This window comes from Rhinoraja longicauda, chromosome 2 (genome assembly GCF_053455715.1).
Source record: "Rhinoraja longicauda isolate Sanriku21f chromosome 2, sRhiLon1.1, whole genome shotgun sequence".
Taxonomy (NCBI): domain Eukaryota; kingdom Metazoa; phylum Chordata; class Chondrichthyes; order Rajiformes; family Arhynchobatidae; genus Rhinoraja; species Rhinoraja longicauda.
The window spans coordinates 38,825,235-38,840,775 of NC_135954.1; the positions used below are offsets into that span (position 1 = coordinate 38,825,235).

General features: G+C 40.5%; 1 protein-coding gene across 1 annotated transcript in view; it reads left to right on the top strand.

The window, feature by feature from the left end:
- Nucleotides 1-15,541, top strand: part of LOC144603917 (tomoregulin-1-like) — a 194,097-nt gene that overhangs the window by 173,759 nt on the left and 4,797 nt on the right. Inside the window, exons 8-9 of the mRNA XM_078417739.1 lie at nt 213-327; nt 14,303-14,461. Coding sequence (XP_078273865.1) covers nt 213-327; nt 14,303-14,461 — 274 coding nt within the window. The remainder of the gene's footprint in view (nt 1-212; nt 328-14,302; nt 14,462-15,541) is intronic.

The following is a 15,541-nucleotide window of genomic DNA, read 5'->3' on the forward strand; positions in this document are numbered from 1 at the left end:
GGCACACATGCAGGGAAAAACTTCTACTTTGTTGAATGAAATACTAGGAGTTACGAAACCGCAATTGAGGAAATAAGGTATTTATTTAAATTACTCCAGATGCCTTTTGAAAGTACTTTCTGCTGTGAACAGCAGAATGATAACTACAGCAGGAAACCTGTGGCAGAAGAAATAAGTGCAGATCATACTGACAGTTGTTAATTTATTTTAAGATGCCAATGATCAAAGAGAAGATATTTACACTGGAAATTACCAGCCATGTTCAGAACATGTTTGCATGCATGGAAAATGTGAATACATTTACGCTCGCCGAGAGACATCCTGTCTGTAAGTGTCTGTTTTTTTCTTCTCCTTCTGTCAAAATAATAGGTTGATGAGCATGCTTTTCAAGTTCAGATTACTCGTATTGCTCGTATTCCAAAAAGTACCAACAAATAATTAGAAATACATAGTTTGCTCTCAGATATTGGGAAAGCATGCTTTAATTGTAATTAATAAGTACCGATTCACTTGTTTGGCACTATGTGCATGACCTGATTAGATTAATGTGTGAAACAGTAATTTCCTCACTGGAGAATGATTAGCTGTACTGTTAGATAACTGTAGGTTGTTGCCATAACAGAATACTCAAGTGCTACCTTTTACATATTATCCAATAAATTGGATAATCTGAACATTTTGAATGATAAACAGTTGCTTTGTTCAAATTTGTGAAGTTTTGTTCGAATAAATACACAATTCATAAACTCAGATTTTAAAGTATTTTCATAATTAAAGTGTGATCTATTTATTCATACAAAATTCAATTTCTCCAAAGGTTTTACTGTTTGTCACAACAAATCTTATAATTTCAAAACATTTTCTTTGCAATTCCCATGTATATAAAGTTACTTCCAAGATGGTAGACACACTAATTAGCAAGGGGTGAAAGCAGCGCTATGCAGTAATGCAGATGCACAACTGACCTGTATGTGCATTCTGTGAGGTAGATGTAGAGTGGCAGACTCAATCCCAAACGTCAGTACTAAGAGCTCCTTAGCTCAGCTCTAAGGAAAGCTTTTCAAGTCATGCAATGAAAAAAGTTCCAAAAAGGATTCCAATAGCTGTAAAGGTGAGATATTACTGCCACGCATTATTCACTTCATTTGTGATCTTACCATCACAAACTGTCTGATGTGCAAAGGCAGTCAAGGAGTTGCTGGCGGCTTCATTGAAGATGACATTTCAATAATGTAGATGTTGCTCTTGTTAAAGCTTTCATCCTTTTGGGTCAAGTGGTTACATTCTTTCCACATATCTAATTTCCTGTTGTGCTCCTGGTGGACCGTCGGCTTGACCTCACCGAGCAGACATGTGTGCGAACATGACTGACCAACAACTGTTAAGCTCCTCGGGATGTGAAGGAATCATCATCATATTTCACAAAATAATTATGATTAAAAATAATCTGTTGTGTGCAAAAGCCCAGATTCACTTGATAGTGGAAGTTTGAACATGTTCATCACCCTACATTAAATCGTGAAAATGGCAAATAAATCAGCAAATTGCACCCTATAAGAAATAATGAAAATGCCTTCAAATAGGTTTTCATGTAAAAGATGAGGAAGCATAAAATTAACATAAAAAGTAATGGAACATATTTTAGGTATGAACTGCAATTTACATTGTGAGAGGAGTAAATATTCTTAATAGAAACAGGTAAAGCTAGAAATTGATTATGTTTTAGCTGCTGTGAATACAAAGAGATGGCATGTAAAAGGGCATAGGGACTGAGAATGGCTGACTGACACAAAAGATCAAGGTGCTAGTTGGGAAAGATTGATGGCAGTTGTTAAATACAACTGAGGGGAGTGAATAAAGGCAGAGGTAAAGAGAAAAAACTTTTTCTCTTGCAGGTGTTAGATCTCTGAAATAAAAGAGAAAAGGCAGGAAATGCACAGCAAGTCAGCATTTCCTCCTGTTCCCAATATTGAGTTTAATCTCAGATTTCCAGTGATTGCAGTGGCCTGAATCTCACAGTTCCAGCTTGTGTTTTCTGTCCTCGTTCTTTTCTATGCTGATCAGCTGTGATAACAACCCCACTTTACATTCTCACAACCTTTTGTTTAGCTTAGACACGACATGAAATCATATCCTTCGGCCCACCGGGTCCATGCCAACCATCGATCACCCATGCACATCAGTTCGATGTTATTCAACTTTCGCATCCACTCCCTACACACTCGGGATAAATTTTTTTCAAAGGCCAATAAACCTTCAAACCCACTTGTCTTTGGGATGTGGGAGAAAACCATGCGGTCATAGGGAGAACGTGCAAACTCCACGGAGACTGAACGCGAGGTCAGGATCAAACCCAAGTGGTTGGCACCGTGAGAAAGCAGCTCCACATGCTGCACCACTTTGCTGCCCAATGTCAATCAATCTCTCTTAGTCTTCACCCAACACAGGTATCACTCACACCCTCACACAGGTTCCCTCTGCTCTCACACAGTCAGGATGCTTGCCTTTCACTTTATGACACGTGCTTTTACGGCACCTTATCACTAGTTGAAATGAATTATTTACCTGATATTGGAAAAAATGAATGGAACCGTGTAATTTGCATAACATTATTTTGTTAGAAGGAACCAGTAAGTACAGTCAGATTCAGAACCTTGAAGCAAAATCAATGAAATGGGAGCACTCCATTAAATTCCACATTAATCACAGAGCTCTCATCTTGTGAAGTGTTATTTTACTCAGATCCATAATTTTCAATCGTTAAATAAATAGCAGATTGGTATTAACCAAACCTTTATACATGTTTCCATGGCTAATATTTATTTTACACAAGTAAATGGTTCTCAAAATTTTGTTTTTACAAATGTATATTTTTTTAGGTCCCCAGCAAAAAATCAGTTATGAGGACATTAACAATTTATGGAACAGAGTTAAATGGGATTGAGTGGTGGAAACTGGGAAAGGGAAATATAATTAGAACCTAACATTCAGAAAGAGGACAGCCAAGATTGGGTCAGATTAGTGTTTTACCTATACTTTCTGTTGCGGTTAATTGACAGTAAAGTCAGATGGACCATAAAACAGGTGGCCAAACAGATTGGAAACCACATTACAGGTGTATTAAAATTACTCCATGTGTGAATCCACATCTGACTTATTTCTTAAATAATATAGATCAAAGAAGTGGAGAGTTGTGTCTATAAGTACTAAACAAGGTTTTCATTTGCACTAAGTAAGAACACATGATTCTTTAAAAAAAATCCCGTTCTGTGTGCTGATGTTTTAATGCATGTCTTTTTCTTATGATATCTTCTAAATGGCCTGCTGATTTATTTTATAGTACATGTAAGTTTTGTTCCATACTACAGGAAATATGTGATTATGCTAGAATGGGGGGAGACAACATTCACAAAGATGTTACCTAAATTGGATGGCTTGATTTATAAAGAGAGATTGTGTAGCTGTGTTTGCTTTCTTTGGAGCAAAGGAGGCTGAGAGGTAACATGATAGAGATCTATAAAATTAGGAGAGGCGTAGGTAAGGTAGGTATCTAGAGACTGTTTCCAGTGGTAGAGGTATATAGGACTAGAGGATGTAGATTTATGAGAGGGAGAAGGTTTGAAATGCATTTGAGGGATAGATCTTTCACACAAAGAGTAGTTGATATCTGGAATGAACTGGCAGAGGAGATGGTGGAGGCGGAAAAATATCCCAGAGGGATATGGAATTAATGCAGGTATGTAGGATTACTAAAGATAGGCACAATGGTTGGCAGAGATGTGGTGGGCCGAAAGGCCTGTTTTTATGGTGTACTATGACTACGAGTTCTGAGGCCCCCATTGATGCTTGTTTTCTTGTAAACTTTACCAAATATAGCTTTAAGCATTAATTATTCAGATAAAATTTCACATTCTGAACACCCTCGTACAGAGGTTGTGGAATATTATTGGTAATATTCCAATAATTTGATGTGATATCAGAGGTAAATTATCAGATCAAATTGTTGGACCATCGGCAATAATATTCCACATCTTCTGAAAGACTGGGAGACCAGAATTAAATTATTTTACTTTGATATGTCTTGCATTTTCGTAATGGTGGTACAATATTCTAATTTTAATATTGCCAGCTTTAGCTTTTTTAATAATGGCCTTTTCAGCTGGTGCTATCTCAACTCACAAAATATTTTGTTTTTTGCTTTCAAAACTGAATAGGATCTTGAATCTCCTGCCAACAGGGGATTTTTCTGATAAGAATTATTATTCAGTATTTACTTTCCTAACCAATTCATATTGTTCACATGTTTAACAACAGGGTTTTCAAATTTCCCACAGCCAGAAATGTGTCAACTGAGAGCATAGAAAGCTGCCATGTCAGGAAAAGATACTGCATGCCCCTCCAAGAGCACTTTCAATGTAAAAAAAAAGCTTTTGAGAAGGAATAACCTCTTCATATTAACACCTAAATTTTGTTATTTGCTGCCAATGTTACTTAAATGAAGCCAAAAGCCAACTTGATGCATTTCTGTGGCTGTTTACCATAGTAAGAATTCACTGTTCACTGTTCTTTTCAGCTAGTTATTCAGCCCACTTCATTCCCATTTTAAATATCTCCTTTGCATCAAAGTGCATCATTGCTGCCATGTTATCTGTTTCTAGAATTCAAAGAATGAGAGGTTCCGCATGGTGGGCTGCTCTGGAAGGTTAGATTGCATGGGATCCAAGGAGAGATAGCTGAATGGATAGATAATTGGCTCCATGGAAGGAAGCAGAGGATGATGGTGGAAGGTTGCTTCGTGGACTGGAGGCCTGTGACTAGTGGTGTGCCTCAGGGTTCAGTGCTGGGCCCGTTACTATTTGTCGTCTATATCAATTATTTGGATGAGAACATACACAGCAAGATTAGCAAATTTGCAGCTGATACAAAAGTGGGTGGTTTTGCAGATAGTGAAGATGGTTGTGTAAAAGTGCTGCAGGATCTTGATCGATTGGCCAGATGGGCTGAGGAATGATTGATGGAATTTAATACAAAGAAATGTGAGGAGTTGCATTTTGGGAAGTCCAACAAACGCAGGACCTACTCAGTGAATGGTAGGTCTGGGGAATGTTGCAGAGCAGAGAGCTCTAGGAGTGCAGGTGCATGGTCCCTTGAAGGTGGAGCCAGAGGTAGATAGGGTGGTCAAAAAGGAGTTCGACACATTGGCCTTCATCAGTCAGAGTATTGAGTATAGAAGGTCATGTTGCAGTTGTATAAGACGTTGGTGAGACCGCATTAAAGTATTGTGTCAGTTCTTGGCACCATGTTATAGGAAAGATGTTGTCAAGCTGGAAAGGGTACAGAGAAGATTTACAAGGATGTTGCCACAGCTGGAGGGTATGAGCTATAGGGAGAGGTTGTGTAGGCTGGGACTCTATTCCTTGGAGCCCAGGATGATGAGTGGTGATCTTATTGAGGTGTCAAAATCATGAGAGGAACAGATCGGGTAGATGCACAGTCTCTTGCCCAGAGTAGGTGAATTGAGGAGCAGAGGACATAGGTTTAAGGTGAAGAAGTAAAGATCTAGAAAATTGGTTCACAGACAGAAAGCAAAGAGTGGGGATAAATGGGTCCCTTTCAGAATGGCAGGCAGTGACTAGTGGGGTACCGCAAGGCACGGTGCTGGGACCACAGCTATTTACATTATACATTAATGACTTGGATGAAGGGATTAAAAGTACCATTAGCAAATTTGCAGATGATACAAAGCTGGGTGGTAGTGTGAACTGTGAGGAAGATGCTATGAGGTTGCAGGGTGACTTTGACAGGTTGTGTGAGTAGGCAGATGCATGGCAGATGCAGTTTAATGTGGATAAGTGTGAGGTTATCCACTTTGGTGGTAAGAATAGGAAGGCAGAGTATTATCTGAATGGTGTCGTTAGGAAAAGGGAACGTACAACGAGATCTGGGTGTCCTAGTGCATCAGTCACTGAAAGGACGCATGAAGGTACAGCAGGCAGTGAAGAAAGCCAATGGAATGTTGGCCTTCATAACAAGAGGAGTTGAGTATAGGAGCAAAGAGGTGCTTCTGCAGTTGTACAGGGCCCTAGTGAGACCGCACCTGGAGTACTGTGTGCAGTTTTGGTCTCCAAATTTGAGGAAGGATATTCTTGCTATTGAGTGCGTGCAGCGTAGGTTTACTAGGTTAATTCCCGGAATGGCGGGACTGTCATATGTTGAAAGACTGGAGCCTGTATACACTGGAATTTAGAAGGATGAGAGGGGATCTTATTGAAACGTAAAAGATTATTAAGGGGTTGGACACGTTAGAGACAGGAAAAATGTTCCCAATGTTGGGGGAGTCCAGAACAAGGGCCACAGTTTAAGAATAAGAGGTAGGCCATTTAGAACAGAGATGAGGAAAAACTTTTGCAGTCAGAGAGTTGTGAATCTGTGGAATTCTCTGCCTCAGAAGGCAGTGGAGGCCAATTCTCTGAATGCATTCAATGCATTCAAGAGAGAGCTAGATAGAGCTCTTAAGGATAGCAGAGTCATGGGGTATGGGGAGAAGGCAGGAATGGGGTACTGATTGAGAATGATCAGCCATGATCACATTGAATGGCAGTGCTGGCTCGAAGGGCCGAATGGCTTACTCCTGCACCTATTGTCTATTGTCTATTGTCTATTCTAGGCCATTCTAGACTAGGTATTGAGTAATGAGGAAGGGTTAGTTAGCAGTCTTGTTGTGCGATGCCCCTTGGGCAAGAGTGATCATAATATGGTAGAGTTCTTCATTAGGATGGAGAGTGACAAAGTCGATACAGAAACAAGTGTTCTGAACTTAAAGAAAGGTAACTTTGAGGGTATGAGGCGTGAATTGTCCAAGATAGACTGGCGATTGATGCTGAAAGGGTTGTCGGTGGACATGCAATGGAAGGCATTTAAAGGTCGCATGGATGAACTACAACAAGTGTTCATCCCAGTTTGGCAAAAGAACAAACCAGGAAAGGTAGTGCATCCATGGCTAACAAGGGAAATCAAGGATAGTATTAAAACAAAAGATGAAGCATACAGATTAGCCAGAAAAAGTAGCATACCAGAGGACTGGGAGAAATTCAGAGTCCAGCAGAGGAGTACAAAGGGCTTAATTAGGAAAGGGAAAATAGATTATGAGGGAAAACTGGCAAGGAACATAAAAACAGACTGCAAAAGCTTTTATAGATATGTCAAGAGAAAAAGATTAGTTAAGGCAAATGTAGGTCCCTTGCAGTCGGAAACAGGTAAATTGATCATAGGGAACAAGGAGATGGCAGACCAATTGAACAAATACTTTGGTTCTGTCTTCACTAAGGAAGACATAAACCGTCTGCCGGAAATAGCGGGGGACCGGTGGTCTAATGAGATGGAGGAACTGAGGGAAATCCAGGTTAGTCGGGAAGTGGTGTTAGGTGAATTAAATGGATTAAAGGCAGATAAATCCCCAGGGCCAGATAGGCTGCATCCCAGAGTGCTTAAGGAAGTAGCCTCAGAAATAGTGGATGCATTAGTGATAATTTTTCAAAACTCTTTAGATTCTGGAGTAGTTCCTGAGGACTGGAGGGTAGCTAATGTAACCCCACTTTTTAAAAAGGGAGGGAGAGAGAAAACGGGGAATTATAGACCAGTTAGCCTAACATCGGTAGTGGGGAAAATGCTAGAGTCAGTTATTAAAGATGTGATAGCATCACATTTGGAAAGTGGTGAAATCATCGGACAAAGTCAGCATGGATTTACCAAAGGCAAATCATGTCTGACGAATCTTATAGAATTTTTTGAGGATGTAACTAGTAGAGTGGATAAGGGAGAACCAGTCGATGTGTTATATCTGGACTTTTAGAAGGCCTTCGACAAGGTCCCACATAGGAGATTGGTGTACAAACTTAAAGCACACGGTATTGAGGGTTCAGTTTTGAGGTGGATAGAAAATTGGTTGGCGGACAGGAAGCAAAGAGTAGGAATAAACGGGTCCTTTTCGGAATGGCAGGCAGTGACTAGTGGGGTACCGCAAGGCTCAGTGCTGGGACCCCAGTTATTTACAGTGTATATTAATGATTTGGACGAGGGAATTGAATGCAACATCTCTAAGTTTGCGGATGACACGAAGCTGGGTGGCAGTGTTAGCTGTGAGGAGGATGCTAGGAGGCTGCAGAGTGACTTGGATAGATTAGGCGAGTGGGCAAATGCATGGCAGATGCAATATAATGTGGATAAATGTGAGGTTATCCACTTTGGCGGCAAGAAGGGGAGATGCAACGTGACCTGGGTGTCATGGTGCACCAGTCATTGAAAGCAAGCATGCAGGTGCAGCAGGCAGTGAAGAAAGCGAATGGTATGTTGGCATTCATAGCAAGAGGATTTGAGTTTAGGAGCAGGGAGGTTCTGCTGCAGTTGAACAGGGCCTTGGTGAGACCGCACCTGGAGCATTGTGTGCAGTTTTGGTCTCCTAACCTGAGGAAAGACGTTCTTGCCTTAGAGGGAGTACAGAGAAGGTTCACCAGATTGATCCCTGGGATGGCGGGACTTTCATATGAGGAAAGACTGGATAGACTGGGCTTGTACTCGCTGGAATTTAGAAGACTGAGGGGGGATCTTATAGAAACATATAAAATTCTTAAGGGGCTGGAGAGGCTAGATGCGGGAAGATTGTTCCCGATGTTGGGGGAGTCCAGAACCAGGGGTCACAGCTTAAGGATAAGGGGGAAGTCTTTTAGGACCGAGATGAGAAAACATTTCTTCACACAGAGAGTGGTGAGTCTGTGGAATTCTCTGCCACAGAGGTAGTTGAGGCCAGTTCATTGGCTATATTTAAGAGGGAGTTAGATGTGGCCCTTTTTGCTAAAAGGATCAGGGGGTATGGAGAGAAGGCAGGTACAGGCTACTGAGCTGGATGATCAGCCATGATCATATTGAATGGCGGTGCAGACTCGAAGGGCCGAATGGCCTACTCCTGCACCTATTTTCTATGTTTCTATGTTTCTATCTAATAGACTTTTTCACACAAACGATAGTGGGTGTACGGAACAAGCTGCCAGAGGAGGTAGTTGAGGCTGGGACTAACCAATTTTTAAGAAGCAGTTAGACAGGTACACGGATAGGACAGGTTTGTAGGGATATGGACCAAACGCGGGCAGGTAGGACTAGTGTAGCTGGGACATATTGGCCGATTTGGGCATGTTGGGCCAAAGGGCCTGTTTCCACACTGTATCACTCCATGACTCTATGACTCTATGAGATCTCATTGAAACATATACAATTCTTGAGGGAGCTGGCACGATAGAACTGAAGTTGACATTTCCCCTAGCAGGAATGTATAGAACCAGGAGTCACAGTCTCAAAGTAATGGGTCAGCTATTCAGTACAGAGATGAAAAAATATGTCTTTCTCTGGAGAATTATGAAGCATTGGTAACCTGTGCACAAGAGGCTTTAGAGTATATTTGTGGCAGAAATTGATAGATTTTTTTGATGTCCTGAGAATGATGGGATATAGGATTAATATAAGAAAGTGGCATTGAGGTGAAAATCAAACATGATATTATTGAATGATAGCGCAGGCTTGAAGGGCCGAATGACCTATTTCTACATCGACCTCTTATGCTTATTGTTAGTGACAAGTACTATAATGAAGATAAGGACCCCCAAATTATACAGCTATATTGTTCATTCTCCCACTTGCAATTGCAGAGATCCCAAGAATTAGCAATGGTCATTTGTCTTGCTCCTGGTCATCTTTTTGAATTACAGTGGGATAATGTAGAATTTCAGGACCACATCCTCAGATTATACAAGTCTGTTTATGAAACAATGCTTATCAAAATGTAGTTATCCCAGTGCAGGCAATTGCTGAACTTAATTTTCACATAAGGTGTCACAAGCAGTAAATGAATGGCATGATAATTTGCTTTTGTAATCGTGTTGGTAAAGAAAGAAATGCCCTTCAGGATTTCAGAAGGAATCTCTGAACAATGCGTTAATAACACATTTACAAAGGATGTGATTGCACTGGAGAGAGTGTAAAGTAGATTCAGCAGGAGATTGCATTGGATGGATTAGTTCAGATATGTGCAGAGACTGGAAAGGCTGAGTTTACAGAACCTGTTTTATATGAAATGAGGAGGGGCTTAATTAGGGTAGATAATGAGAAACAGCTCCCCCTTGCCGAAGTGTCTGTAACCAAACATTTACGGTAAAGGGTGGTATATCTTGAGGGTATTTGATGAAGGTTTTCTTCACCCAGAGAATGACTGAAATTTTGAATGTGTTGCGTAAAGGGGTGATAGAGCCAGGTACCATCATAACATTTGAGAACTATTGAGATTGAGATATCCTGGCATAGAGGACAAGAGATTGAATGCAGGAAAATGGGAACAATTAAGATTTTAGTTTTAAGAATTGTCCCAATCCAAAGCACCATCTGCCCATTTCCCTCCACGGATACCGTCTGGGCTGCTGAGTTCAGTTTAGGTTAGTTTAGTTTAGCTTAGAGATACAGCATGGAAACAGGCCTTCAGCCCACTGAGTCTGTGCCGACCAGCGATCCACGCACACTAACACTATTCTACACACACTCGGGATAATTTACAATTTTACCAAGCCAATTAACTTACAAACCTGTATGTCTTTGGAGTGCAGGAGAAAACCGGAGAAACCCCACGTAGGTCACGGGGAGAATGGACAAACTCCGTCTTGACAGCACCCGTAGTCAGGATTGATCCTGGGTCTCTGGTGCTGCAAGGCAGCAACTCTACCACTGCACATCAGTGCCGCCATGGGTCTTCCAGCAGTTTGTTTTATGCTCAATATTCCAGCATCTACAGTTAGCATAACATGCATCCATCCCACTGTTAGACATTCAATGCCTCAGTGCAACAATATTTCATCAGAAACCATGCTAATCCATTATCAGAATCCTTAATTCATCACACGTTTCTGCTTAAACTTTTACCTGTGTCTTTCAAGTTCCTCTTAAAATGTAAATATGAGAAGAAATTTGCAGGAGCAATTTTTTTAAACTATCTTCAGTGAAATATTTTTGCAATGATCTTCACTGAATCTGAAATTCACAGAATGTAATCAATTAACCATATAATGATAAAGTGATAACGTAAATTAGACGATTTAAGGTGAGATGGAGAAGGTTTAGAGGGAATCTGAGGGGAACATTTTTCACACAAAAAGTAGTTGATATCTAGAATGAGCTGCCAGAGGAGGTGATGGAAGCAGGAATTGTAATGATGCTTGAGAAGCATCTGGACAGATACTTGAGTGAACAAGCACGGAAGCATTATGGAATTAATGCAGACAAGCAATGTACCCGGGTTACAAATGATCAACTTATGGCCACCTCCTGCATATGAAAAAACTACCATAATATTATTAAATGCTGGAGAATATGGATTTTTTTTAGAAACAAAGAATTGAAGATGCTGGTTTACAGAAAATGACACAAAGTGCTGGAGTAACTCATTTTTTAGAAACAAGCTACTGCTTATCCAAATGCACAAATTTCAATGTTCTCCAGAGATCCTGCCTGACTTACTGAGTTATTCCAGTACTTTGTGTCCTTTTCTGTAAACCAGCATCTGCAGTTCTTTGTTTCTACATTCTTCTATTCTTAAATACGATTTGCCTTCCAGATTTTCTGCTGCACTTGCATATTGGTTTTCAGTGACTTCTGCACAAGGACTGTTGAGTTCCTTTGAATGTCAATATTTTCCACACATCTTTAAAATACGCACAGCTGGGATAACTGCCTGGCTTCGTGTGGGGAGTGGGACTCTGTTCACCAGCCACCAAGGCATCCAGGGACAAAGCAGAAAGTAGGAAGCCCTCTGATCAAGCAAAATGGCAGCAAGTTGCTAAAAGGAAGTATTAAAGGATGGCACAATTCAGCATTAAGCGAACAGCAGATTAAATGAGAAATGTTCATTGGGTTTTTTTAAGATAAGGCTCTGTATGACAATCTTAATTTAATTTTTGAGCAAATAACAGGTTTATAAGAAACAACTCACATCATGTCGAAACAAGACACTGCTCGGTCCGCCTTAAGATTATAAGATCATGTGATAGGAGTAGAATTAGGCCATTCAGCCCATCATGTCTACTCCACCATTCAATCATGGCTGATCTATCTCTACCTTCAAACCCCATTCTCCTGCCTTCTGCCCATAATCTCTGACACCCATACTAATCCGTACCTTGGTCTATGCAATCTCCCGGTTGCCAAACATTTCAACTCCTCTTTCCATTCCCATACACCTTGTATCCCTGTCGTTAGCTCAACATCCGAGCCAACAATCAGCCATTAAGGACTCCACCTTTCTTGAAGTAATTTGTTCTGGCCTTTACTCACCTCCAGTTTCCCCTCCCACCACGTCTATCTTTCAGTCTGATGAAGGGATTCCATCCTGAAACATCACCTATTCCTTTTCTCCAGAGATGCCGCCTGACCCGCTGAGTTACTCCAGCATTTTATGTCCATCTTCGGTATGAACCAGCATCTGCAGTTCTACACTGCTAGTATGATGTGTTATGCTTAGAATTTAGCAGGGTGTTTAACAAAATCCTACATGGTCGATAGATTGATAATGTTAAAGCCCATGACAAAAACTGGGTAAGTGGGAATAATCCGTTTTGGGTCATTATGGAATCAAGTAGCATGCTTCTGTCTCATACATTTCTATAATTTTATGACTTCCAGCAAATTCAAACTGTGTCACCTGTTATAGGGTCAAAGTATTTTTTCCATTAGGCTCTATTTGCTAGACCAACACCAGTGATATAAGCACCAGCTGGTTATTGAGATTATGTGACCTTATTAGTGAACCCATTGCAGTTTATGTGCATCTTGCTCTGAGTTAGCCATATGTTAGCAATGCATTGTAATCTCAACTGCAGATTTTCATCACTTTTCCTTTCAGCCCCTTTCTATTTATCTGTTGACATGAAAATTTAGCAGCATTACCCCTCAAAATTCAGAGGCTGGAAAAAACATTGAAAAGAAAATTAAAAATCAATGTGAGGTTTGAACAAAGAAAGAACCTGCATAAATTAAAAAGATACATGTTCTGCAGTGTTTAGTTTAATTTAGAGATATGGCAAGGAAACAGGCCCTTCAGCCCAGTGAGTCCATGTTGACCATCAATCACGGAACACACTATCACTTGTACACACTAGGGGCACGAGGGCAATTTACAGAGTCCAATTAACCTACAAACCCACACATCTTTGAGATGTGGGAGGAAACTGGAGCACCCAAGCAGGTGTGATGCATTGCAGTTTGGGAGGTTGAATGGTAGGAGAGAGAATACAGTTAATGGCAAAACCATTAACAGCATAAAGGTGCAGAGGGATCTTGGAGTCCGTTCCTAGCTCACTAAAGGTGGCAACACAAGTAGATAGGGAGGTAAATAAAGCTTAAGCTATGCTGCCTTCATTGCTAAGGACATTGAGTATAAGAGTCAGGAAGACATGATGCAGCTCTAGAGGACACACTTGGAATATTGCATGCAGTTCTGGTCACCCCATTGCAGGAAAGATGTGGAAGCTTTGGAGAAGGTGCAGATGAGATTTACCAGAATGCCATCTAAATTAGAGGGTCTCAACTACAAGGAGAGGTTGGATGGATTGGTTTCTCTGGAATATTGGAGATTGAGGGCAGACTTGGTAAAGTATATTAAATTCTGAGAGGCATAGATTGGGTAGAGGGTCGGAACCTCTTTCCTAGAGTGGAACTGTCCAACACTAGAGGGCATAGCAATATGGTAAGAGGGGAAACGTTTAATGGAGATGTGTGGGGCTGGTTTTTTACGCAGAGGATGGTGGGGGCCTGGAACGCCTTGCCAGGGGTGGTGGTGGAGGCAGATATGATACTGTCATTATCATTATACTACTGCTATACATGTACTGTATCTGAGATGCTTATCTAATATGTATCTAATTGTTTATGTATGATGATACTTGTACTGAACTGCATACAAAAGTGAATTTCACTGTACCTTGGTACATATGGCAAAAATGAATAAAATATAGTAACATTGTGGCATGTGTGAATGACAAGTGAGATAGGATTGTGCACCTTTGTGCCTTTCTGTGGTCACAAAGCCTCCCCTTGCTGGTTTACACATGGATAATGATTTTAATTACATAATGGAAGGCCGGAGGTGCCTATAGAACTATAGCCCTGCCAACTAAAGGCAGGAAAACCAGAAATGGAGAGAAAATAGCCGAAATACGAAAGACGTTTGTACACTTTAGTTGTACATTACCTGCTTGTTTTGCTTTTACAGCTGTGACTCTGGATATGTTGGACAGCACTGTGAAAACAGAGACTTCAGTATTCTATATGTGGTTCCAAGTGGGCAAAAACTTCACTATGTCTTAATTGCAGCAATAATCGGAGCTGTGCAAATTGCTATAATAGTCGCTGTGGTGATGTGCATAACAAGGTAAGTGGTTTACATTCATCGAAATGTACAGGAATTATTGAAGATATTTGTTGTATTCCTCATCATTGCTGCAACTCCTTTGTCTGTGCTGCATAGTGAGAAAGTTGGTGGTGAGGTTCGAGTCTTTCGCCCCTTCTGTTCAAAATGCCCATTGTATCAGAGACATGAAATCAGCCATGGGAGAAATTGCGCATGTACTGCAGCTTTGTCAGTGCAAAAATGAGTGCAAAAATGAGAGCATTGAGTGCAAAAATGCTCTCAATATCAATCAATGGTGATGCACCTAACTGGCTTTCTATCTCAAAACAGTGCACAGGGTTTTTACCTAGATACAGACCAATGTGTAAAATTACATCTAGATATCTGGGATACAACCAAGCTGCTCCATTCGTACTTCTTGATTTTTTTACTGCCATACATCCATTTTCTGGTGACGTTATGATGGGGTAATTGAAAAAATCGCCAGCAATATTTTTTTCGCGGCGTCTATTCTACTACCTTTTTCCTCTACAATATCCTATTTCCTTTATCCTTTACATTATTGCCGACTGCGATCACTTTCTGTTTCCATCTTATTACAATCATCACACATTTCACTGTAAATGCAATTCATTGGCTGTGAATCATACGTGTGTAATCTACAGCAGACCATTCATCAAGATATGCATGGAAACAGCGCATTACATTTACTTGTATTTTGATTTCCCTTGCAATTGAGAAGCATCAAGCCCTTGTATACTTATAGCGACACAAAGAACTGCAGATGCTGGAAACTTGATCAAACACAAAGCTCTTTGAGATTTTGCCCTGTAAATTTTTACTGGATTATAGTTAATTTATGCATGGAGATTTGCATTTAGTATAATATGTCCTTTGCAAAGTATAGTGCCAATATAGCTGCTTGTTGTGCTAGTTTGCCGACGCAATGCTAATTCAGAACTCCAAGTATTGGAAAGAATTTTAGGTAATTATTTTTTGTACTTCACACCATAATTAATTGGAGCAGATAACAGAGCTGATAGGATACTACATTTTCATGCAAAAGTTTCCGATCGTAACCAAGCTAGCTCTGTGTTTTTC